The 27,923-nt window shown below is 40.0% G+C and overlaps 1 protein-coding gene across 3 annotated transcripts in view; it reads right to left on the reverse strand.

Moving 5' to 3' along the window:
- Positions 1-18,035, reverse strand: part of FAM168B (family with sequence similarity 168 member B) — a 32,475-nt gene extending 14,440 nt beyond the window's left edge. For 2 of the 3 annotated variants that reach the window (XM_042954031.1, XM_042954029.1), the window contains exons 1-3: positions 17,830-18,035; positions 11,375-11,455; positions 2,941-3,024 (exon numbers count right to left, since the gene is read on the reverse strand). In XM_042954031.1, coding sequence (XP_042809965.1) covers positions 2,941-3,024; positions 11,375-11,444 — 154 coding nt within the window. In that variant the 5' untranslated portion in view covers positions 11,445-11,455; positions 17,830-18,035. Of the gene's footprint in view, positions 1-2,940; positions 3,025-11,374; positions 11,456-17,429; positions 17,450-17,829 lie in introns of those variants that run through there. The other variant, XM_042954030.1, reaches the window with a different exon arrangement.
- Between the last annotated feature and the right edge of the window lie 9,888 nt (positions 18,036-27,923).

Consider the following 27,923-nt stretch of genomic DNA (forward strand, 5'->3'; position numbering starts at 1 on the left):
AAAGTGATTAAATTTAAAAGCTCTTGCTCTTGGGGTGCTTGACTGGCTCAGCTGTGGAACATGTGACTCTTGATCTCAAGGTTCTGAGTTCAAGTCCCACATTGGGTGTGGAGGTTATGTAAAAATAAAATCTTTAAAGAAAAACATAAATTAATAAAAACTCTTGCTCTTTTAAAGACAATGTTAAGAGAATGAAAAAAGCTACAGACCAGAAGAAAATATTTGCAAATCATGTATCTGAAGAACTCTCAAACTCAACACGAAAACAAACTCAAAACTGATATACAGTGAAAGATGTACACACTCAACCAAAGACATTACAAATGGCAAATAACATAAAAAAAAGGTCAAAATTATTAGTCGTTAGGTAAGTTCAAATTAAAACTGGAATGAAAAATTACCACACACCCACTAGAATGGCTAAAATTAAGAAGAATGGCTACATCAAGTATTGGGAAGAACTGGACCTCTCACACACTGCTGATGGGGAACATAAAATGCTACAACCATTTTGGAAGACAGTCTGGCAATTTTTTACAAAGTTAAATATACACCTGCTTTAAGAACCAGCCACTCCCCTCTGTATTTACTCAAGAGAAACGAAAGCATATATCCATACAGACTTGTACACAAATCTTCATAGCAGTTTCATTGATAACAGCCCCAAACTGCAAATAATCCATACGTTCACCAACTGGGGAACGGGTAAGCAAACTGTTATTTTCATACAAGGGAACCTCACAATAAAAAGGAATGAATTACTGATAAAGACTACATGGAGGCGCCTAGTGGCTCAGTCGGTTAAGTGTCCAACTTCGGCTCAGGTCATGATCTCATGGTTCATGGGTTTGAGCACTGCATTGGGCACTGTGCTGACAGCTCAGAGCCTGGAGCCTGCTTTGGATTCTGTGACTCCCTCTCTCTCTTCCCCTCCCCTGATCAAGTTCTGTCCCTCTCAAAAATAAAATAAACATTACAAAATTTTAAAAATTAAAAAAAGACTACAATACGGATGTTAATTACAGAAGAAGCCAGTCCACCCCCCGCCCTGAAAAAGTACATTCCATATGATTCATTTATACACAAATTTTAAAATACAATCTATAGGGGCGCCTGGGTGGCTCAGTCAGTTAAGCGTCCGACTTCGGCTCAGGTCATGATCTCGCAGTTCGTGAGTTCAAGCCCCGCGTCAGGCTCTGTGCTGATGGCTCAAAGCCTGGAGCCTGTTTCGGATTCTGTGTCTCCCTCTCTCTCTGACCCTCCCCCGCTCATGCTCTGTCTCTCTCTGTCTCAAAAATAAATAAACGTTAAAAAAATTAAAAAAAAAAATACAATCTATAGTGAGAGAAAACAGATCAGTGATCTCCTGGATGAGTGGTGCCATTTAGCTGTTAGAGAATTCAGTGAGTAATAATATAATACTACTGATCCCAGAAAAGGGATTTCTTTTACAGACCCCAAAAGATAGGCAACAAGGTAGCAGGTACTCTGTGCCAGGCAGGAGAAAAAGGGTAATTAAAAGCTCCCAAAAACACAAAACAAAAACTATTTTGGAAAAAACAAGTCAATGTGGCAAAAAACTAGTCTCATCTGGGAAACCTTCATCTGGGAACATTACTCTGGCGTACGCAGGCAGGGAACATGAACCACAGGAGAAAGCTTGGGAGCAGAAGACCAAGCCACAGAGGTCGACAGCCTATGAGCTACAAGCTGAACAGATACAGTTAGAGTAGGGACAGGAAAGGAGAAAGGGTGGGCACCTGGGTGGATCAGTTGTTAGGTATCCAAATCCTGGTTTCAGCTCAGGTGGTGATCTCACAGTTGGTGGCAGTCTGAGCTGGCAGCTCAGACCCTACTTGGGATTCTCTCTCTCTCTCTCTCTCTCTCTCTCTCTCTCTCTGTCTCTCTCTGTCTCTCTCTGCCCCTTCCTTGCTCATGCGCTCTCTCTCTCTCTCTCTCAAAATAAATAAATAAAACATTTTTTTAAAGAAAGGAAAAAGGGATAAAAGAGTCACAGAAGGAAGAATTTTATGATTGGCAAAATACAGAGAATTCAAGGTAAGGACACTACAGCTATCTGCTTTTCTATCAAAGTGAACAGTGCGTGGCTAGGTGTTCTGAAATGAAAAAAGGGAAGCACCCCAGCAGACTCATAAGACCAAGCCTGAATTCAGGTCACTGTGGGCTACTGCTGCAGCAGAATCACAAAGTCCAATCTGGGTGAACAGAGCCTGCAACAAGCCCACAGCAGAGTGCTAACTCACAGAGGAAAAGTCCCACTCTCTTTACAAGGTTACAACCCAAACCATGTAAACTTTCAACTCTATCACTGATTTCTAAAATCTAAAAATATTCTCATGCAGAGGAAATAAGACAGCATAGGGAATATAATCAATGGTATTGTAATAGGGTTGTCTGATGACAGATGGTAGCTATACTTTAAGCACAGCATAACTTATAGATTTATGGAATCACTATGTTGTACACCTGAAACTAATGGAACATTGTTAACTATACTTCAAAGAAAAGAAGTAAAACTATAACCAAAGTGCTGTAATATGGGAGAAATCGGTTATCTCTAAAAATGTTAGCAACATAGAATTCCACCTATTAACTAGACAAAATAATCTTTAGTTTCTAGTAATCAACACTATTTCATAACTATGTGTCCTGGCTCTAGTTACCTGCAACTTACAACCTATGATTAGAATGAAGATCCATGTTGTGGAAGAACATGAGAAACGCAGTGTCCAGAGACCTCTACATGCAGTAAGAATAAAGCTTTTATTGCACTCAACAACAAGGCTAATCTTATGAACCAAGAAATCAACTCAACCCCAAATCCTAATTCTATAACCTCTCTTCTCAACACCCACCCACTTTACATTCTCCCCGGCCATGCAAAGCACTTCTACCACCCAGCACATACAAGCTGCATACCTGTTTGGAAGGTAGGATTTGCTCCAGGGTACATGTTGGGGGAATAGGCAGGAGCTGCGGCCGCATAGCCCATGGGGAAACCAGCTGGAGAAAAACAGAACAATGTAATGTCACCACTTAAAAGAGTAACACAATTTTACAACCATGGCTCCCAGACCCAGTCGTTTTTATCTTCTCCACAGACTGACTTAAGGGTATGTATGCTAAGCAGTTTGTCACTAGGTGTCTCCTTTCCTCAGAATTAGGATGGGTCATAATCAAGTCTTTCAAACTTACCAGTTTTATTCTAGATTCTCATCATATAATTTACTACTTAGCAAGAGTAATGAGAATGCTGAGATTGTGTCGTGAAGGGGCTGTAACTGGTACCACTGACACACGGAAATGGGAAAAATCCAATGTCACAACCCACTTACAAGCAACCTAATTACAAATAATTACAAATGATGAATCTTTAAGAACACTAAACCACAACCACTACTAATTCATGTGAATACAACAAAAACATCAAATAAAACAGTGTTACGGTCAAAATCCTAGTCACCAGGTGTCCACCAGCAGTGAGTAGGGCCTCAGTTACTTGCTCCTGGCCTCTTCACAGCCTAGGGAGCCCTGTAAGGCCCATGCCCAGGCATTCCCCTGACCCAGCTGGCTCACAGTCCAGAACACTCCATTCATGTGACAGCTGGAGCATTAGAAAGCCTTCCTTATATTCAGGGCACAGAACCAATAAAGATGACCCAGATTCACTAGTCTTTAGTATTGTCTGTCACAAACTAGTTATGAAAAGCTGTTACCTTCTCTATTCCTCTTGCCCTCACCTGTAAATAAAGTTGAAATGGAACAGGAGACTTCAAAAGACTCTGTGTTGAAGAGACTCAAAGAAAGTGTCTCCTAGGGATATTTAAGGCACTGTGGTTCTAAGAGTAACCAAAGTGAAAAACCACAAGGGTAGGAAGGTGACAAAGGAGAAAACAGAGTAGAATTCCAGAAGGAAAATCTTTGTGGGTCTGGCTGTCACCTGTAAAGGTGTGGATAAAGTGCCTTACAGAAACCCCTGCATTCTCCAGCACAGCTTGGATGCCCTTGGTCTGCTGCATCTCCTGCTCCAGCAGTGGTCCTGTAGGCTCTACGGGTCTCCTCGCAAGGCAGGGGCTCCAGACCTACCACTCCCAAGGGATCCCTACTTGCAAGTGCCCATTTCTCATCTCATACACAATCCTCTGCTTCGGAGTCGCTTTCCTTTCTCAAAATTGATCCTCCTCCACCTCAGCAGAAGCTATTTTGAGTTTCCTTCATAGATCACCACTTTCCCATTTGCCCAATTACTTAGAAAACAGTGTGAGGAGATCAAATGCTTACCAAATTCACTCATTTTGGACATCAAGGACAGATTCAACTTGAAATAGACCTAAAATGTCTATTTTAAAAAGACCAGGAAGGTAGTTTTTAATCTGTGTTCTATGAACCCTGTACAGTTCCTTAGAGGCCTCAACTGTGAGCAGCAGGAGGTCAAGCAGGCTCTGGAGCCTGCCCTCAATTCACCCTGCTGCTCTAACTTACCTTAGTACTATGGAACTACTTACAAATCTTCGAAAGTTTCATGGTTAAGAAAATTTTAAATACTACTGACCTAGATCTCATCGGGTAGGCCTCTACAACAATCCCCTCAAAATCCAATGTCCTCATCTCTCCATAAATTCTACCAATAAATCCTCCAGGGGCATCATCTGCTCCTGTACTTGTCTTGTGTCTAAGAGGTTCCTGGAACACTACTATTATGTTTGCTTGGCGCTTCCTATCCTAACCTTCTAACAATGAATTATTGTGCTCTAAAATGAAAGAGAAAACCCAAATAACAAGTATTTAAAACAGCATAATTAAACACCAGCAACAGGACATCCTCTGTACACCACACTCACACACCACTCACACCACCACCCTGACCCAGGGCCCCACAGCAGGACCCTACTTACTCTAGTCCAAAGGTTTCCACCGTAGCCACACAAAACCCCCCACGTGGAAACCCTTGAAAGGACTGCCTCCCCAGCCCCTCACGAACATTGCTTTAACTGGTCTTGGTTGTAGCACCTTCAGTTTCTTAATTTTTCCAGAAAATTCTAACTTGCAGGGGGGCTCCAATAAATAAAGTGGAAAAGCACTGTGCCTTCCTATTCTTATCAATCTTCCTGGCCACAGCACTGTGTTCCTAAAAATGCCCCTCACAGTAAGTACCACAGACTGTTTCCTTCAACATCTAGTCTAGCTCCCTTTTGAGACAGAAACACTAGAAAGCTAGAAATTACACAACCTAGACTCCACTCTTGTAAAACACTGGAAGTAATCCCAAATCCTAATCACTTTTATGACTAATCACTTCATGAAAATAAGAAGTTCAGAACAGAAGATACCATAAGCTAAATTAAAAAAAAAAAATACAAAGCAAAAATACTTGCAAATTATACAAAAAGTTAATATTCCTAATATATAAATAATTCTTAAAACTAAAAAAAAAAAAAAAAAAACCAATAGAAAAAAATAAATAAATAGAAGACATGGATAGAACTGCCTACTACCACTACACTGATCCCATTTCTAACATCAGATTGGCAAAAATCCAAGGCTGAAAACACACTTTGTTGGCAAGGTTGTGGGGAAACCACCATCTCACATGCTTCTGGTAGGAATACAAAACAATAAAAATCCTATGGAAGGGAAATCATCAGTATTTTAAAAATTACGTATGTGTTTACTCTCTCACGCAGCAATCCCATGTCAAGGAATTCACCCTGGAGATAATTTCCACAATCAATATAAGCTGCAGTATTGCTGGAATACCAAAATACTTCAAACAACATATCTATCCAAAGAACTAGTTGAATAAACTCTGGAAACCCCACAAGATGCAAGATTACAACAGCAGCATTATACAAAATATAAAAAAGAACAAGGCAAACCTCTGTGAACCAACATGGAATGACTCCTAGTATATCTTAAGTTGACAAAACAAAGTGAACCTGCATCACTATTCCAGAAAAGAACCCCCTGCTCAGCCATAAGGAGTATGTGGGCTGACTCCCAGGGCCACTTCTGCCTAATGAGGGCCTCCTCTAACCACCAATCCTTCCCTCACAGCTCTCCCATGAGCTGGCTAAGACCTCAGCAATGTGTAGCACAGTCCTGAGGCTCTCCCTACCTGATTCTGCTTCCTCTTCATTAGACCTTTCACAAGTGTTATCCTCCCCCACTAAAAAGCCTACTTCTCTAATTCTGTGTCCACCATGTTTTATGTAACAAAAAGAGAAATTCGAATACATGGACATATTGGCATGGGGGCATGATATGAACTGAATATGCCCCCTCCAAAATTTGTATGTTGAAACTCTAATCTCCAAATATGATAGCATTTGAAGATACTCAATTACAGTAATCATTTCACAGTGTATACATAAATCATCATATACCCCTTTAAAAAAAACATGTTGTACAACCCAAATACATGTAATTTTTACTTGTCAATCATACTCAATAAAGCTGGCTTGAAGAAAATAAAGCTCAATCAGTATGCTATCTTGCCTCACAAAGGAAGACATCAACTGGACCACTTACAATTCTTATTTATATTTATATTTATATGCAAGTTAGCTAGCATATAGTGCAATAATGATTTCAGAAGTAGAATCCAGTGATTCATCACCTACATATAACACCCAGTGCTCATCCCAGCAAGTGTTCTCTCCAATGCCCCTTGCCCATTTAGCCCATCCTCCCACCCACAACACCTCCAGCAACCCTGTTTGTTCTCTGTATTTAAGAGTCTCTTGTGGTTTGTCCCCCTCCCTATATTATTTTTGCTTCCCTTCTCTTGTGTTCATGTTTTGTATTTTAAATTCCACATGAGTGAAGTCATATTTGTCTTTCCCTAATTTTGTTTAGTATAATACTCTAGTTCCATCCATTGTTGCAATTGGCAAGATTTCATTCTTTTTTATTGCCGAGTAATATTCCATTACATATATTTATATATAACGTAAATATATATATATATAAACACACATATATATGTATATATATATCACATTTCTTTATCTATCAGTAGATGGACATTTGGGCTCTTTCCATACTTTGGCTATTGTCAATAGTGCTGCTGTGAACTTTGGGGTGCATGTGGCCCTTTGAATCAGCACTCTCGTATCCTCTGGATAAATATCTAGTAGTGCAATTGCTGGGTCATATAGTAGTTCTATTTTTAATTTTTTGAGGAACCTCCATACTGTTTTCCAGAGTGGCTGCACCAGTTTGCATTCCCACCAGCAGTGCAAAAGGGTTCCTCTTTCTCCACATCCTCGCCAACATCTGTTGCTGCCTGAATTGTTAATTTTAGCCTTTCTGACAGGTGTAAGGTGGTATCTCACTGTGGTTTTGATTTGTATTTCCCTGATGATGAGTAATGTTGAACATTTTTTCATGTGTCAGTTGGCCATCTGGATGTCTTCTTTGGAGAAGTGTCTATTCATGACTTTTGCCCATTTCTTCACTGGATTATTTGTTTTTTGGGTGTTGAGTTTGATAAGTTCTTTACAGACTTTGGATACTAACCCTTTATCTGTTATGTCATTTGCAAATATCTTCTCCCATTCCATGTGCTTTTAGTTTTGTGATTGCTTCCTTCACTGTGCAGAAGCTTTTTATTTTGATGAGTTCCCAGTAGTTCATTTTTGCTTTTGTTTCCCTTGCCTCCGGAGACATGTTGAATAAGAAACTGCTGCAGCCGAGGTCAGAGGGGTTTTTGCCTGCTTTCTCTTCCAGGATTTTGATGGCTTCCTGTCTTAGGTCTTTCATCCATTTTGAATTTGTTTTTGTGTATGGTGTTAAGAAAGTGGTCCAGGTTCATTCTATTGCATGTCGCTGTCCAGTTTTCACACCATTTGCTGAAGAGACTGTCTTTATTCCATTGGATATTCTTTCCTGCTTCGTCAAAGACTAGTGGGGGTGTCTGGTGGCTCAGTTGGTTGAGTGTCCAACTGTGGCTCAGGTCACGATATCACAGTTTGTGGTTCGTGGTTTGAGCCCTGCGTTGGGTCTGTGCTGACAGCTCAGAGCCTGGAGCCTGCTTTAGATTCTGTGTTTCCCTCTCTCTCTGCCCCTTCCCTGCTCATGCTCTGTCTCTCTCTCTCTCTCAAAAATAAACATTTAAAAAAATTTAAAAAAGAAAAAAAAAGATTAGTTGGCTATACGTTTGTGGGTCCATTTCTGGGTTCTCTATTCTGTTTGATTGATCTGAGTGTCTGTTCTTGTGACAGTACCATACTATCTTGATTATTACAGCTTTGTAATACATCTTGAAGTCTGGAATTGTGATGCCTCCAGCCTTGGTTTTCTTTTTCAGGATTACTTTGGCTATTCGGAGTCTTTTCTGGTTCCATACAAATTTTAGGATTATTTGTTCTAGCTCTGTGAAGAATACTGGTGTTAGTTTGATACGGACCGCCCACCTCCAATTTTAGTACACTGTGTACTAGTACACTGAATGAAAAAACACTAGGCATGCGGAGACAGGACCACATGGCTGAGAAACAAACAAAAAAAGGGACAACTGACAATAAAAACAGACCCACAGGTGATTCACAGACTGCAGTCACCAAGCAAGATCTTTAAAATAACTGTAATTAGTATGTTGGAGAAAAGAGAAGATTGGAGTACATGAAAAAAGTCAATTCAATAAATGCGTTTTATAGCAAACTGGAGAAGAATTAGCAGGATTAGTGAAATGGAAGCAGGTTGGTACGAAATATCCACATTAAAGCTCACAGAGGGAAAAAATGTAAAAGACAAAAAAATGCAGGACACAAGAAACAGGTAAAAAGATTTACTACACTTATAAATGTAAGTCCCAAGAGAGAAGGGAGGAGAAACAAAAAAATACATGAAGAATCACTGCTACTGCTATTTTGAAAAAAAAAAAAAAAAAAAAAAAAATCAACCTACTGAGGCGGTTTCCAGTGTTACTGAAACACACACTCAGTACTGTCTATGGCTGCTTTTGTTCTGGAAAGTAGGGGTTGTATAGTTTTAACAGAGAGCCACAAAGCCTGAAATATATACTACACCTGGACCTTTATATAAAGTTTGCCAATCTCTGCTTTTGGCCAAAGAACAGGAACAAAATTTAGGTATCTTGCACAGAACTGGAATATGAAAGGCAATCAATATTTTATTAAAAACACTATCAGGCAACACTAATACCATAGGGTTTTGCCTATTTCCGTTGCTCCAGATCCACCCAGGATTCTCCTCAGCTATTTGGCATTCTGTTTAAACTAGTCTGATGACTTAAAGATAGTAGGTCTTATTACTAAATTTCTTTTTATCAATTCCAGAAAATTCTGTCACTCCTTTTCTTCTAGTCTCTCTATTCGACCTTATGGAGCTCTTAATTCTCCCCAAATCTTCTCATTCTGACATCTAGATTTCTTAACTGCTCTCCTATAGCCCTCCCCCCTTTCCTTATTTGGCATCCTGGTTCTCCCATTCAGTGGTGTTTTACCTGCAATTTAACCTGAATTTTATTCACATGCCATTCCTTTTTAAGTTCCTTTGGTTCTTTATGGTCACCCCCCACACACACACCCATGTCTAGTTCCCCTCTTATATTCTCATTCTTTCTTTTTGATCTTCAATTATTCTAAACTTGTTTGTGTGATGTTGTTTCTACCTGATGTTCTATTCCTGAAGTCTATCATGACTGGTGACTCTTACTTGCATTGTTAACAGGCAGAATTCTGTGGGAAACCCACACAACCTGGAATGGGAACATATGCCTCCATAGCAGTTCTGCATTTGCTGCTGTCAGGTGCTTAGGGGTAATGAAGGCTGCAGACTACTTTTTATGTTAGTTTCTCAATTATGGACCCCTGGTAAGTCTGAGTAATACAAAGTGGAGCCTCCAATATCCCTGACTGGTTATAAAGTGTTAGGAAGGATTTCCCCCTTCCTAGAGCCCAAGCAGAGATAAAATTCCCTTGTGGAACCAGTGAAAGAACTGTTTTAGTCTACATCTTCCCTGGGAGTATGACCCTCTGGAGGAACAAGATTGGTGTAGGGTCCCACTCCCAACTCTCAGCCTCACAATGGCCTCACTTTCTGTCCCCTTGTGGGATGTTAAAACCAACTAAGAGCACATGCCCCTTAAGACAAGCTAATTATCAGCTCAATGGCCAAATGCACTGGTTTTTATGTCACTTTCATATTTAGCTACAGATATTTCACTCACTACCCTGCAAGTTCAGTTGTACATTTTTTAAATGTTTTATTCAATTTTTTAAAAATATTTATTTTTAAGAGAAAGAGAGAGCATGCAAGCAGGGGAGGGGCAGAGAGAGAAGGAGACAAGGATCTGAAGCAGGCTCCCACTGACAATAGAGCTCACTAACCGTAAGTTCAAGACCTAAGCTGAAGCTGGATACTTAACCCAATGAGCCACCCAGGCACCCCTAAATGTTGTATTCAATTTTCTAGAGGTTTTATAGCAACAGGATTTTAAGGTTATCTGTTCCACCATATTATCAAAACCCACAAAAAAATTTAACATTACAAATAATTATTCCTTGGGGTGTCTGGGTGGCTTAGTGGGTTGGGTGACCAACTCTTGATTTTGGTTCAGGTTATGATCCCAGTGTCATGGGATCCAGCCCCGTGTCAGGCTCCACGCTGAGGATGGAGCCTGCTTAAGATTCTCTCTCTCCCTCTGCCCCTCTCCCCTACTCACACATGCTCTCTAAAATAAAAAAATTAAAAATAAAAATTAAAAAAAAATAAAATAATGACTCCATGTTAGATGTCACCAACTAGGATGACCATTTGCTGTTTTCAACCAATCAGCTCCTAGTCCCCCAAATTTGCTTTACTGCTTCCCTCACAGCCCAAGTTTGACTAGCTGACTCCAATAAGGGAGGAATATGCCTCAGACCTGAATTAACCAGCAGAATCTCCTTCTGGCCCAGGGATGGAAGCTGAGTGCAATCAGAACACACCCCAGGACTGGTCTGAATAGAGAACGAGAAGCCCCATGGGGGTTTCCTGTAGAGCAGATGTAACAAGGCTCATAGCCAGTATACTGCTGGGAGTAGCTAACCAGAGAGAGACCACAATGGGGAGAAGTGTAACCCATGACCAATACTGAGCCAATCCTGAGGAAGTGAAGCTGAGTCCAGGAGGCAGAAACCAGATCCCAGTACCACCTGTTGGAGCCACCAGATCAAGCTTTGACCAAATCCAGTCCTACCTCTTGATTTTTCAGTTCCATGAGCCAAAACATTTTCTTCCTTGTGTAACTCACTTTGAGCTAAGTTTGTCAACTAAAAGCATTCTTAGGGACATGGAAATTTACTAAGTGCTCAAAGTTCCGTAACAAAACAAAGTTTTACTTGCTTACCTGGATAACCAATTCCTTTGGCATTTGCATAGGGAACCCCAGAAGAACCAGGGCTATAAACAGGATTCATGATTTCAAGAACTAAAAAGGAAAAAAAAAAGTCATTTAGCCAAGCACTTTTATTCTCTAGTTTTTCTCCAACATCAGTCTCAAAATAGCAGACAGCAAGAGTCCCTCCTCTAGTCTACTAAAAACAAGGCATCTAAGGCTGCTGCCAATCTACTTAGGAAAGGAAGGCCAGAAGTCCTGATGAGCACCCACCTAATATTGTAAACTTTCCTTCACAGCTTCTTCAGTCCATAGGAAGTTAAAGGGAAAAAGTGCTCTCTACGGCCCTACTTAAACCAGTGAAAAAAAATGTCCTTATAATTTAAATGTCCTTATAACAAAGAATAGTTAAGTAAACCAGATCTATTCAGAATATGAAATAGTGTACAGCTACTTTTTAAAGTGTTTAAGAACATGACTGACATGTTATATAGAAAAAGGAAGGGAATGATGCTGCATTATGTAGTATGATATCAAATCTGCACCCGCACATAGTATAGGCACAGGCATGTGTACTTCCAACACAAGCAGAAAAGATCTGGGAGAATATAAAAATATGAACAGAGACTGTCTCTAGATGGGGTGGGGTTAGTGTTCTTTTTGCACTTTTCTCTGTTTCTTCAATAACTTTTGTTAAATATACATATATTTTCTTAAAAAGAAAAATCAGCTACAGCCCAGCAACTCTATTAACCCATTCAATGTTTTTTCACAATCTTTTTCCTGTAAAGTTCAACTTACCCAGCTACAACCATGAATTTACCCCTTCCTCAATAGAAATATGATTCTCATCAGTATCTTCAGCAAGCTCCTCTGAATTCTATCGCCCAAAGTATTTTCCGAAAGTGAGTTTAATCAAGACTATTCTGCATTCCTCGTCCAGTAAGTCACTCACACCAATTTACATGGTAGTAAGGATTAAGGGGGACCCTAAATTTAAAAATAAAAACACCACAGGGTGGGGGGATGACAGGCAACAGGTATATGGGAATTCTCTGTACTTTCTGCTCAATTTTGCTGTGAACTTAAAACTGCTCTAAAAAAGTCTACTTAAAAAAATTAATAAAATGTACATGTATTTACTTGTTTAGCGTGTGCCTCCCTTACCACATCCCCAACTAGAAAGTGGCCCCATGCAGACAGCGAACAGGGACTCAGTCCTATTTACTGCAGCACCAATAGCAGTATCTGGCACAAAACAGGTGCAAGTACTTGCTAATTTTCTTAAAAAACACATGCACCTTCAAACACTGTAGGTATCAAATTCCATTACAAAGACATATTGCAAAAATTAACTACCTCAAGGTCTCAGCTTACCCGACTCATTCAGCATATTCATAATCAAGCAGTTCAATACAGAAAAAAATATATAAGGTCCCATCCTTAACCTTTGTAACAAGTTCTAGTCTAAATTAGGAATAAATTAGGAACATCTGTGATTTGGATATTCATTATCTGAAAAACTAATTTTTTTTTTAAACTTCTAAACCAAAAGGCAGGTGCCAACTTTACCGTGACATTCACAATTACAGGTAAAAGATAAATCTAGATCAGTACAAGCCAACAGTACTCTCTGCAACTATGAGGATGCTCTCTGTGCCTTCCAACATGGCAGCCATTAGCTAAAAGTAACTACTGAGCACCCAAAAACATGGCTTGGCTACTGCAGGATCTGATTTTTAAATTTATCTGACTCAAATTTATTTTTCTAAAGTTTATTTATTTATATAATCTCTATACCCAAGTGAAGCTTGAACTCAAGACCCTGAGATCAAGAGTTGCACATTTCTCTGACTGAACCAGCCATGCACCCCTCAACTTAAATTTAAATAGTCATATGAGACTAGAGGCTATCACAGTGAATGGCACATGTCTACAACACAGATGACAGAAAATAATAGGAAGCCATAGAAAGCAAGCAGGAGAATTAATTATGTATCTTATCCCACAGTTTAAGAATAAGCAAATTGGCAAAAAATAAATAAATAAATAAACAAATTGACAACTTCCAGTCCCTATTGTCCTGCACTTTTAACCCATTCTTAGTGGATGTACAACATAAGAATTGTGGAAACCCTCACAAATTCCATCTATCTCTGTAGCTCAACTATGATCTCTAGAAAGTGCGTACCTTCCAAAACTCTGTTTCTCTATCCTGTGCCAGGATCTAATTTCATTTACTCAACTGAATTCAAGATAAACAAAGCACTATGTAAAGGCCACAGAGGGGGGGAAAAAAAAAGCAAGTCACAGTCCCAGTTCTGAGTTTACAATCTAGGAAAGTGCTGTCCAATAGAAGTTTCTGTGAAGAAAACATATGGCAAGAAAAGAAAAGAAAAGAAAAGAAAAGAAAAGAAAAGAAAAGAAAAGATATGGCTACCCTGTCCATGTAAATAGCCATTAATGGCTGGTTAGTGAACACTTGAAATGTGGCTAACACATGTAAGGAACCGCATTTTAGTTTAACTTCAAAAGTCACACCTAGGTGATGGCTATTCTACTGGACAACACAGTCCTGAAAAACAAAAAACATGAATAATGGTGATATAGAACAAACAGTAGTAATAGCCACATTAAGAGCCATAAAGGAATAAAGTATTATGAGGGGTGAGAGGAGAGAGCAAAAATTCAACAGGTGAGGGGGGGAATGAATGGTCAGAAAAAACTTGGATTACAGAGGTGATATTTTCAACAAGCTCTGGACAAGTAGGATCCCGAAAAGCCACAGAAGTGAGAAAATACAAGATGTACTTCAGTAATACTGGGCAATTGGACTTGTAGGGAATCAGCAAATATTGTTATGGAAGTGGGGCTGAGTAGGAGATGTCATGGAGTAGGCAATGAAGCTCATGAATAGCATAACAATTTAACACAAGCATTACCATATGATCTGGTAATTCTACTCCTTGGTAAATACCCAAGAGAAACGAAAACATATACATCCACACAAAAATTTGTACACAAATGTTTATAACAATGTTATTCATAACAACCAAAAATTTTAAATAACTCAATGAAGCACTGAATACCACAAGGCTCTCCTGCCATAAGGATCTCATAGCGTAAACCAGTAACACAATTCTACTGTACATTTGCCACTAAAAATGTACAGAATTGCACCTGAATTCTCAATACCATAAGTTCCAAACTACTCAGAAGTTACACTTCCTGAAAGCACTTTTACTTCCCCAGAGGCTAATAATGTTTCCTAGAGTGATTGAAAGTCTTTAATGAATTAAAAATTACAGGTTAAGAAAATATAACAAGACTGATAAAAAAATGTTGCAGTTCCCTCTCCTATTCAATAAAAAGGCCTGAATAATATAAAGACAAAGTCCGTGAACTAATGTCAAAAAGCTTCTTAGGTTACTTTTGAAATAATGAGACTTCCCCAAGATTCTGAGGCTCAAGGACAGGGAAAATAATTTTCTCAGCTCTGTCTCCTTGCATTTCACCAATGCTTGGCACACAGGTATCTTATATGTATCTTCTGAATGTTCTTGAATAAAATAACTATCTAATAGAAAATATAACTTTTCACAGCAATAAATGTGAGATTGAGAGGTGCCCGGCTGGCTCAGTCAGTCGAGCACGGACTCTTGATCTCTAGGTTGTGAGTTTAAGCCTCATATTCGGCACAGAGCTTACTTTAAATATATGTATATGTATATGTGTGTGTGTGTATATATATATATATATATATATATATATATATATATATATATATGAAGTTGAAACGTTTATTTAAAATATAACTCAGAATTTAGGGGCACCTGGTTGGCTCAGTCAGCTGAGCACGTGATCCTTCCTTGCCTTTGGCTCAGTTCATGATCTCACACTTTGTGAGATTGAGCCTGGCACTAGGCTCTGCCAGGATTCTCTCCCCCATCTCTCTCTGCTCCACCCCTGCTCGCCCATGCTCTCTCTCTCTCTCAAAATAAATAAACTTAAAAAATATATAACTCAGAATTGTTGAAAATTTCTGTTTACTGATTAGTGGATATGAAAGCTGAACCCACTGGCCAATCTTAACATCATCATCACAAGTCAAACTGTTTAACACTAACAAACCAAAAGGGGGCATTTTAAAAATCAAATGACCCAGTTTCTTCAGTAAGTCAAAGGTCTGGAAAAAGGTAGAGGGGTGGGGAGGGCAGTTCTAGATTAAAATAGATTTACACATAAAAGTCATTAGGTGGATTTTGTTTGGATTTTGATTTATATTGAAAAAAACTGTAAAAAGATTTTACAGTTATAAAAATGTCCTCTAGAATGCCCCACTTATGGGTTTGTCTGATTGCTTCATGGTGTTGCCCACCCTATTCCTCCAATTTGTCTGTCAACTGGAAGTTGGATGTATAAGATCTATTGATGCAGACTGTAATGTTTTTTTGTAGCAGTACCCTTAGGTGATGCAGAGTACTTCTATCACATGAGGATGCACGTAGTGTTAAATAGTTTGACTCGTGGTGATGATGTTAAGATTGGCCAGTGGGTTCAGCTTTCATATCCACAAATCAAATATAAAAAAATTTTAAGTGTGCACACTCGTTCTCTCTTAAAACTTTTTTTTTTTTTTTTTTTTTTTTTTAAAGAGGAGAAAGTTCTCAACTCCCTCAAACTCTACCTTCACTACTGAGGTAGAAATTGGAAGAAATTCATGTATTTCTACACAGGAGTGGAAAGACTTCAAAGGCATATACGTAGAGTGGAACACAGATATCAGAAAAATAACTATTACTCTTTTAGGTTAGTGTTCTGTTGTTTTAAAAGTGCTCTCAACTGATCTAGGAAAAGAAGCTGTTTATGTGAGAAATAAAATTTCCCTTTAAACTACAGAACATACAAAAAATTAAAATATTTTTACAACGCACTTAAGTTCTTATTTTCCAATTCTAATCCTCTACCTCTACTACTAATTTTCCCAATGTTTGAAAATTCAACAATTTTGGCATTACAATTCTAACCATAAAGTAGAAATGAGTTGAAAGGCAGGTGTAGAGCAGAACAGTAACTAAAAATCCTAACAAATTTATCACGGCCTGATAAGAGGGCAGGGGCAGTAAGAGCTACAGCAGCAGATGGTGCTTCCTCCTGAGTTGCAGGCACTCACCTCACACACAGAACCCAATCTTTCCACTATTTCCAAAGGCAGGAGCCAGGAGGAGCGGATGCTACCTGCTCAACACTTTTAGCAACTGCTGCTCAAGGACACCCATCAGAAGGCACAGGCTGCTGGCTCTGCTGTCTTCAACTCTTAAAGCCTGCGGGGACCTCTATCAAATCTTATCTTCCATTTAGTCACAAACACAACTAAACATTAGCAACATACAAACACTCCCACCAAAGCAAACCCACTTTATAAAGCTTAAGGGAAATCTTCACAGTGTGTACTACAGTAGCTTCAGCATTAGGAAAAAGAGCTTTAAATTGTCCAATTGGCTGTCAAAGCAAAAATAATCCACTACTTACTCACCAAAGTTGTAAAATGGATCCCTCTTATTGCTCACAGCAAAAACTTTCAAACTTTTTTACGTATTTGAGAAAATAATCTCAATTACACGATGACTTGAAAATTTAAAGTGTGGAAATGAGACAAACCTTTTCACTTATAATTTTTTCTTGCATGCCACAAACACTCCCGAATATTCTCATGTACGACTTTAATAAAACATTAATTCATACGACCCATTAAGACGCACACTTGAGTACGCTGTAAAAGAAAAATACCGTTTGTGGACAGGCTGCAAAGATTCACTTCTTTAAAGTTAACCCAGACTGGGCGACAAAACGTCCTTTCTGAAATTAAAAAGCCTTTCAAGCTGGAGGGCGAACACTAAGCTTCTGCCAGGCAAACAATCATTTTTACTTTGTAGGTAGACAAGGTGACTAGTTTACACATTCGAAATGACGGCAACCACAAGAATCCCAAATCTAAGTTAGAGAAAACAACACCCTGCTGCCTCCCCATTTTTCATACGTTTTCCTGACCCGATCTAAGTCGGACCTTAAAAAGATCCAGCGAACATTCTTGGGCACGGACTCCACCTCTCACCGGCCACCTGGGCAGCAGCCCCCCACCACCCACACCGCACCTGCCCGCGCGCCAGTCCGCGCCCAGTTCCTCCTCCCTCGGGCCCCCAGAGGCCCGGTCCGTCCCACCGGACAAAGCACAGCCTGGGTTACCGCCGCGGGTGCCGCCAGGCCGTCCCCCCGCCCGGGCACCAAGCGACCCTAAGCCGCTGGCCCGACCTTGGCGCCGCCCCAGGCCGGCCGCACAAAGCGCCGCACTTCCGGCCGGCAGCGCCGCCGCCCGAGCCCGCCGCCCGGGCCCGCGCTCAGCCCCGGGCCAGACAGGGCGCAGCGTCCCGCCCCGCCCCCGCCCGGGGGCGCCCGCCTGCACTCACCGCGCCGCGGCAGCGGCAGCGGCAGCCTGGGCCTCGATGACCAGCGCACGCCGGCCCGGGGCGGGCTCGGCGGTGGGGCTCGGCGAAGGGCGAGCGCCGCGGAGGCCTGTTCTGATGCGGGGGCTGAGCCGCGAGGCCCCCGTCTCCGCCGCCGCCGCCGCCTCCCCGGCCCGCGCTTCCAGTCGCTCCGCTCCGCCCGGCCCGCCTCTCCGCAGCCCGCGCTCCCCGCCGACGCTGCGCAGCCACCGAGCCACCGACCTCACTTCCGCCTGGAGCGCGCCGCCGCGGGGACGCGCCGGGCACGTGACTGTATGGCTCCGTCCGGACTGGGGTGGCGGCGTGCTCGCTCCCGCTGGCGTCTGAGAGACGCCCGGATGGAGTCTGCGGGGAGCACCGCGTGGTGCGACCCCTGGCTGGGCTACCCCAGGGTCCCGGCGTGCGGAGCTTGTAGGGCGAGAAGCCCTAGCAGCTAGCGGCGCCCGTGGGAACGTCTGTGTTGACCTTAAGGAATAGGTGCTTACTATGGACTTTTTCCTCGCGCCATTTTTGCCTTTCTAATGCAATATGGAAAGAACGTATAGGAACAGAATTGTACTGATTACAGAATTGTACTGATTTCTTAGAAAAAATGCATTTCATTTCGTATTTTTAAAATACGTACGATCCTGCCACTGTACTGCAGGAACCTGTGTGTAAATGCAGACGGCAAAGGTGCAGTAGTGGTGTGTGACCCGGTCCTGGCTGTGATGCCCAGTGGTGGCAACTGAGTAGAAGGCTCACTCAGCACCCCCAGCCAGGGCTGGTGTGGTGGCGTGCAGGTGAAGTGCTATCCCACAGAGCGGCATGGGAGCCCGGCCTTGAACACCCTAAGGACCGTCGCAACAAAGCACATCCCAGCGACGCTGGGGCACCACGTAGAGGCTGCAGGCATGGGCACTGACTGCATTCACTCTGCCAATCATTGTTTCCAGTGCTCTGCATTCCTTAAGTCATTTAATATTTGTGATAAATCATTTTACAATTGAGGGAATTAAGACACAAAAAGGCTGACAAGCTTTCAAGAACACGCTATTAGAAAGCCCACTAAGGATTCAAACCCCAACATCTGGCGTCAAAGCGCTTGCTTTTAAAGGGGGAGTTCTGAGTTTTAGTTTTCCCAGAACACCTCTAGCTACTTGCACGACATTAACAGAACCTACAAGGTCCTAGCCTGAACTGAGAGTCCGTGAGTCGGCTGTGGAGAAAGGTGGAGGAATCCTGAGATGCAGTCTGAGATGGGTCTCTTGTAAGGGTCTGAAGAGAGTTGGACAATCCTGTGGGCCTGTACTCAACAGAAAGAAACCAGCAGTTTATCTTGCTGACTGTGCAGGTAACAACCGGATCTGGAGGGACACTCACTACATACAGTTCCTAAAGACTCTACCCAGCATATCTGTTAAGAGTTCTGGGTACAGATTAAAGTAGTCTCAAAGGAGATGATTCCTGGCAAGCTGTAAATGTTGACAGTTGTAAAAAAAAACGTTACTTTTTAAAACATCCATGAGAATATAAACACTATGGTGATTCAATTCGCATTTTTTTTCCATTTAAAAAAGACATGAGTAAATTCTATAACTAAAAGTTTAATTGCTCCTTTTTCTCCTTCCACTGCCCCCACAGAATTTTACCCTAATATATTTGTGTGTTGAGCATCTTTTCTTTTTTTTATTGTTCTTTTTTTTTTTTTTAAGTTTTATTTCCTTATTTTGTGAGAGAGAGAATGGGACAGAGGATCCAAAGCGGTCTCCCTGCTAACAGCAGAGGGCCCGAAGTGGGGTTCAAACTCACAAACCCATGATCCTGACCTGAGCTAAAGTCAGATGCTTAACCGACTGAGCCACCCAAGTGCCCCCTTTTCTTTCTTTCTTTCTTTCTTTCTTTCTTTCTTTCTTTCTTTCTTTTTAAATTACCAGTTTCTGTCAGGATAACTAGGAAATGCTCCAAGACCAAAACCTCAGTGTCTTCACACAACAGAATTTCACTTCTCACTTACACATGAGGTCAAAAGCAGGAGGGATTGTCCGAAAAACTATACAAACAATAAGAGCATTCAGCAAAAACCAATAATCAAAATGAAAAAAATATATAGCTATCATGTATCTAAATAAAAACCAATTAGAAGATATAACGAAATGGTATAAAAGATCAATAGTATACAAGGATACTTACAGGATAGATAGATAAATAAATAAATAAATAAATAAATAAATAAAATGACATAATACCTAGCAATAAACTTTCATAAGAACTGCACAAGATTGACGTGAATAAAACTTTGAATAATCCCTGAATGGCACAAAAGAACACTTAAACACATGGAGAAAAACATATTCTTGGAAAAGTGGATTTAACATCAAAGAGATGTCAATGCTCCCTAAGTTAATTTACAAATTTAAATGCAATTCCTATAAAACGCCAATAATTATTTTTAACTAGATGAAGTGATTCTAATTTACCTCTAGGAAATAATCAAGAAGAATTAAAAGAAAGAATCTTTCAGGAAAACTTTGAAAGTAAAGAGTAATAGGGAGGGAGCTGGCAACTAGACCTACCAAATAAGAAAACATATTTAAAAGCCTCATTAAAGGGGCACCTGCCTGTCTCAGTCAGTAGTGCATCTGACTCTTGGGGTCATGAGTTTTAAAAAAATTTTTTAAAATAAAAGCCTCAATAAAGCAGTGTGTCACTGAAATATGAATATACAGACTAATGATATATATAACGTTAAACCCAGAAATACACCCAAATAATTTTGGGAAGTCACCAGGGATAAAGATCAATTATTCAATAAATGGCATTGGGACAAAAATATACCCATCTGAAAAAACATAAAATTGGGTCCATACCTTACACTATACTAGAATTAAATCCAAATGAAGAAAGATATGAATATATAAGAACAAGAAGAAAACATGGGAAAAAATCCTTTTTAATCTTAGAGTAAATAAGGCCATTCTAACTCCTGTTCAAAATCCAAAAGCCACATTATGAAAAACTTTGGTTTGGCAAAAAGTGCCATGAACATAGTCAAAAGACAGATGATTAACAAGGAATAAATAGTTCCAACACTTATGATAGACAAAGGGTTAATCTCCCTAGCACAGAGAACTTTCAGAAGTTAATAAGAAAAAAATCCTACAACTCAATAAAAAAACAATGAGGGGAGTTCACAGAAAAGAAAGTAAATGGCTCTTAATCACATGAAAAAAATCCAACCTCACTCAAGAGAAGAATGCAAGTTAAATTTCTTTGAGATAGCATTTTCCCCCATTTGATTGGCAAGCATCCAAAAAATTGACAGTACACCTTATTAATGTGGCTGTGGGGAAGCAGGCACATTGCTAGAGTGTAGAAGGGACCACTTGATGTATTATGACAAGTAATACACAAAATATTTGACTCAACAATTCTACTTCTGGGAATCTGTCTATAGAGATGCTTGCTGGTGTAAAATGAAATAGGTGCAAGCTCATACACTGCAGTATTTTTTAGAGTAGCAAAATATTGGAAAAACAACCCTAGTGTCCATCAATAGGGGACTGATTGGCTGGTTCATCTATACAATAAATTACTCTATAACTCAAAAAAGAAATGAGCAACCTTTCTATAAACTGAAATGGAGATACCATCAAGGTAGATTGTAAATAAACAAGGCAAAGGATGGAACTGTTTCACAGGCTGAGTTGTGTTCCCCCACCCCTAATTCATATGCAGAAGCCCTAACCCCCAGTACCTCAGAATCTGTACTTGCAGATAGGGCCTTTAAAGAAATAGTCAGGTTAAAATGAGGTCAGTGGGGTGGGCCCTAATCCAATCTGACTGATGTCTTTATAAGAAGAGGAGATTAGGATACAGACAACACAGATGTATGGACAGCCATGTGAGGACACAGTGTGAAGGGGTCATCTACAGGCCAAGGAGAGAGGCCTCAGGAGAATCTAACCCTACTAGCACCATGATCTTGGACTTCCAGCCTCCAGACCTGGGAGAACATAAATTTTTGTCATTTAAACTGTTTTTTTGTGTGTGGTGTTTGTTACAGTAGCCCTATTCAACTGTGTTAAAGAACATCATGATGTTCTTTAACTGTTAAAGAACATCATGTAAAAAGGGGAAATGAAACTATGTATTTACTTGTGTATGAATACAGACATAATTTCTAAAATCCAAGAAACTAAGCAGTGATTTACTGTAATGAGGCTACGGACAGAGTGGACCCTGAGCAAATGGAAGACAGGGAAGAGATGAATAATTTTCAAGGTTTGTTTTTCCTTTGAAATATATGAATGTATTACATACTCTAAAATTAAATCATAAATAAATAAAATCTCATAAATTTGCAGGAGTGTAAAATGGTATAATCATTTTAGGAAAAAGTCTTGTTATTTCTTAAAAAACTAATCATACACCTGTCCTATCGCCTAATAAATTGTAGGTATCTGCCAAAAAGAAATGAAAACATACATCCATTCAAAAGAATTGTACAAAAATGTTCATAGCAGTTTTATTGATAATAGCCAAAAATTGAAAGAAGTCCACACATCTATCATCAGGAGAACAGCTGAACCAATTCAGTAGGGTGCCTGGGGCCTGCTTACAATGGTTTGAACTGGCTCCTGAAAGCCAAAGGATACATTTTCAGGAATTTGGCAAGACACTTGGCAAGCACAATTATTAAGATTAGGTTATAGAAATTTATTAAAAACAAAAGACGCAAAAACTTATCCCTTCCTAGTTATTGTGTTTTACTGTTGCCTGTGCCCTAAGGCTCTTTGAGGCTCTTTGGGGCTATTGGACCTGCCTGGCGGAAATGCTCTATAACACTAAGCTGCAAGAGCTTCCTTTCCTGCCTCCCCTCCATGAGGTCACATTGTAGCCTGAACTCTGACCATGGTAGGACTATCTACATCATGCAACTTGTCCAATAATACTAAACAAGGCTTAATTTATTGCTTGCCAATTTTATAAACTTAAGAATATGATGGAGGGGTGCCTGGGTGGCTCAGTTTGTTAAGTGTCCTACTTTGGCACAGGTCATGATCTTGTAGTTTGTGAGTTCAAGCCCTGTGTCAGGCTCTGTGCTGACAGCTTGCTCAGAGCCTGGTGGCTGCTCCAGATTCTGTCTCCCTTTCTCTCTGCCCCTCCCCGACTCACACTCTGTCACTGTCTCTCTCAAAAATAAATAAACATTAAAAAAATAAAAAAAAAAGAATAAGATGGAGAAAATATTAATGTAGATTAAACTTCAAAGGGGATAATGTCTATAGTTTTCCCTTTATGAATAGCACAAAAAATTTAGGAAATATTTTTCTAATATCCAAAAACTACTATCCTACTTGGGAAAGAAGTCACTCATGTCATTGACAAGCAACCGAAGTTCCAATAAGGTTTTTTCACTCAAATCTTACTGCTTAATATAAAGGGAAATATCAGTCTAGGTTATGAGACACCGTAACAATAAATTGCTGTTTTAAAGCATTAAATTTTGGGGTGAATTGGTACACAGCAGTACATAATCAGAGCAGCTCTCTCTTGAACAGCAACCCAATATCAGTCCCACATTGTGAAATCAATCTAGTCATTTATTGCCTGCATTTTAGAGTGAACTAGACTGGAAAACAACAAAATAAAAGAGTGCCTAGCACAAGAGTATGGTTAAGTATTACTTTGTAACTCTTCATATATATGTTTTTTTTTTAGTATAATTTATTGTCAAGTTGGCCAACATACAGTGTAAACAGTGTGCTCTTGGCTTCAAGAGTAGATTCCTGTGGTTCATTGCTTACATACAACACCCAGTGCTCATCCCCAAAAGTGCCCTCCTCAATGCCCATCACTCATTTTTCATATATATGTTTTTACATATATTATGTACTAGGTTATGAAGTAAATTCATTATGTAGGCGATAGTCAAAAAGTTGGAAAATACTACTCTACCGAGAAACAGAATTATTTGTTCACAGGGTACCAGCATCTTAAAACTGACTAGATAGTGTCAAATTGCTCTCTAAAGGTTTGTAATAAGCTACACCATCCATAGTAAGATACAAGCTCTGATAGCTTCACGTATTTGTCACATTTAGTATAAAACTTTAAAATGTTTGCCAATAAGCTGAATGTGTAATGTCATCTCACAATTGTTTTAACTTCTATTTCTTATGCACCTGATATAATCCTTGTAAATAATTTTTGACCAGAGTCTGTTTATTATGGGATCATTGCCCTAAACAATTACTGGCTTACAGAGTACGAACTATGCTAAACTTCTATGTTAAATCTTATACCAAATTTAACTCTGGAAGGGTTGCACCAATCTATAGTTGCACAAGCACTGTATGCCACTCACCGTCCCATCAAATCCTTGTATTTAACATTTCATTAAAAACCTTTTAAAATTTGATCACTGAAAAACCACTTGTTTTAATTTGCATTTGTTAGATCACAGGCAAGCTTCATTTACAAGATTCATTTGTTGTATTTGTGTTTTCTCTTGTGTGAATGATTTACTCATAATTTTTTGCCTGTTTTTATACTGGAGTCTTAGGGTTTTTCATGTCAATCCGTTTGAGTTCCTTCTGCATAAAACTTGAGGAGTTAATAGGAGAACAACACTTTTTTCTCTTTACTATCTAGCTGGATACAAAGTTTTTAAGAGTGCAAAACTCTGTTTTGGTTCAGCATATTGGATTAAACACAGGGATCTACTCTTCCCTTCCAAACCCTGTTAAGGTAAAAGAAAATGTGTTTTTAATGTATTATTATATTTATTTTTTTTATTAATAATTTTATTATTACTTTAAGGAGTCTCCATGCCTACCATGGGCTTTGAACTCAGGACCCTGAAATCAAGAGTTGTATGCTTTACCAACTGAGCCAGCCAGGCTAGAAAAGTTATTTTTTTTATTTTATTTTTTATTTTTATTATTTTTTTAATGTTTATTTTTGAGAGAGAGAGAGAGAAAAAAAAATGTGAGTGGGGGAGGGCAAAGAGAGAGGGAGACACAGAATCTAAAGCAGGCTCAGGGCTCAGAGCTGTCAGCACAGAGCCCGAAGCGGGTTGAACTCAGAAACATGAGGTCATAACCTAGCTGAAGTCGGACACCCAACCGACTGGGCCACCCAGGTGCCCCAAGAAAAGGTATTTTTAAAAGAAGGAATCCTGGGGCGCCTGAGTGGCTCAGTCGGTTAAGCGTCCGACTTCGCTCAGGTCATGATCTCGAGGTCCGTGAGTTCGAGCCCCGCGTCGGGCTCTGTGCTGACAGCTCGGAGCCTGGAGCCTGTTTCAGATTCTGTGTCTCCCTCTCTCTGACCCTCCCCTGTTCATGCTCTGTCTCTCCCTGTTTCTCCCTGTCTCTCCCTGTCTCCAAAATAAATTTAAAAAATAAAAATAAAAAAAAAAAAGAAGGAATCCTGAATAGTCCTGGAAAACAACTTAAGGATACTATTGGTTGACCAGATATTTACAGACAGTTGAGCATGGTAGAAAGCAATTAGGGTCAGAAGCTTCTCACTCAAGATGGCAGACCAAAAACACACTTTGGTCTTCTATTCCCTCTTTAGACTTCTATGAAATAGATAGTAGGTGTTTAATAAGCAACACAGCAAACTGAAGTAGTAATAGAGGCCGTGGTGAATGAGGGAGGAGAGGGACTCACTTTAATGTAAATGGTTTAAATAGGCAGAGCTGGTGTGAGGAGGGAGAGGGAAAGGTGGTGAGAAATAGCCTATGAACAGGGACAGTAATAGCTCTCTTTCCCATTCTCGTGTGCATGGACAGTTTCATGTTTATAGCGGGCAAAACCCCAAAAGAAGCGGCTCAACTGTCTGAAGAAAACTAAGTCTTTTCAGTAGATGTTGAGGGCAAAATAAAGTCAAATTTAAGTATGCAAAAACTCTTTGTTTCCTACCCAATAGAGACATTTCAGAATTTCTGTCTAGGAAGAGCAAAGGTATAGCAAGCTGAGTGAAAGAGCTTCCTAGTCCTGGGCTGGACTTCACTTTGGCTTGACCCAAAAGCCAAGTCTGTTTTCACTAGAAGATTTCCATTCCAAATAAAGTGGGATGTGGCATGGAGAGACATGACATATTACTTCATGTCTTATTTATTTTATTGAAGTTTATGTACTTATGTATGTATGTATTTTAGTAATCTCTACACCCAATCTCTGAGGCTTGAACTCATGACCCTGAGACTAATAGTCCCATGCTCTTTCAACTGAACCAGCCAGGCATCCGCATTTCCTATTTAGATTTTCTTTTCTAACCACAAAAGACTTAACATTTTCTTTTTTCAATTTTAGTACTAGCAAACAGGACAAAAAAGGGAGCACATAATTTGGTTTGACCAAGTTGAGGACCACAAATTCTATGGAGCCATGGAGCAAGGCGACCGATGAATATGGAGTCCTAGCGCGGTTCCTTGAAGCCCTCTTTCAGTTCTGGACCAGAGGACACATGTTCAGTATTGGCAGATATGGGGCTGGAAAGCAGGTATTCTTACCCCCACAGTTGGCCTTTTTCCTCCTATACTTTCTTGTCAGTAAACTTGGACAGAAAACCAATTTTACTGAGCACTGCTCCTCGTGAGAGTGCCCTTCAACCATCCTCAGATCAAATGCAGCACCAGGCCTAGTGGCAGCAAGTTGGGCATGCTGGTGTCAAAATGACTTAGGTGATTTGAGAGCATGTCAGGACACTCCAGAGGAGACTTTCATTTACCTCCTGCTTCCACTTATGGAGTCCCAGGAGTCCAGGCTGATTAGGATCTGCAAGTTGCTATTCGTATCACCGGTGACTGGCACACTGTGATTTTTCAATTCACCTTTATTGAATAAAGTGTTTGTAACCATGCACAAAACATGGTGATGGTGAGTGCTTGTGAGCTCTGCTATGTATGGTGGGATAGTGTATTAATAGCATAAGAGAACTGTTTTGACCTGAATTCAGATTAAAGAGATTGGAAAATTAAAAAAGAAAGAAAGAAAGAAAGAAAAGAAAGAAAGCCAATTTTACTAAACCAGAAAACTTACTAGGAGACACTTCCTGCTCCGGCTCCTAGAACGTCCACTTAAACCAAATTGGATTCAAATATTACCTTTTTCCTGTTGTCTAAGTGATTTAAAGTCAAGTGATTAATTGAAGAAAATTTGGAAAATACAGAAAAGTATGAAGAAATAAGTCATCCACAGCCCCAATGCTCAAAGACAAAATGCTTGTGTATTTTGGGACATTTCAACTCCAAGCCTTGAAAGATACCTAAGATTAACACAGAAGATAGGGCTAGCCTTATCACTTTACTGACAGATGGTCAGGAACTTCAGTGATGTCAGGTAATTTGCTCAGGCTTATTCTTGGGTAGTGGGACCAGGAAGAATTCTAGAAGACTCCAATCTCTGAACTCTTTGTTTACTAAGTCACACTATTTTACAAAACATTAGATTGGAAAGCATCACAGGACTCCCCACCCTGAATTTCTTTTCCCAGAGAGAAGCGAGGTTAAGACAGGAGCTCTTGCCAATTCAGTTTGGAGTTTTGAAGCCCATTAACTACAGGCCTTTCCTCCAATTTTTAAAATTTAAAAAATGTACGTGTGTGTGTGTGTGTGCGCGCGTGCAGTGGAAAGAGAGAGAGTTTACATGCAGATGTTAAAAATGAGAGAGCAGTCCCCAAAGGGAGTCACTTGTGCCAAATTCCACACTACCAAACCAAGACTTAATACCTAAGTGTAGTTTCAACCTCCCAGGAATGTAACCTTTAATCATACAATATGGAATTACCTGGTCAGCATGGTGAGTTAATCTGCTTGATAGATCCCCTTAGGAAGGCATCCTTGCCTGAAACTGCATTCTTTGCTAATAATTTTCCTGTTCTGTCCTCTTTCCACCTTTAAAAACCTTTCCTTTTCTACAGCTCATTGGAGTTCCTTTCTATTTGCTAGATAGGATGCTGCCCTATTCATGAATCCTTGAATACAATCAATTTGATCTTTAAAAAAAATAAATAAATTAACTCAGTTACATGTTTGCTATTTATCACAGAAAAGAAAACAAATCTTA

This window comes from Panthera leo, chromosome C1 (genome assembly GCF_018350215.1).
Source record: "Panthera leo isolate Ple1 chromosome C1, P.leo_Ple1_pat1.1, whole genome shotgun sequence".
NCBI classification, from domain to species: Eukaryota; Metazoa; Chordata; class Mammalia; order Carnivora; family Felidae; genus Panthera; species Panthera leo.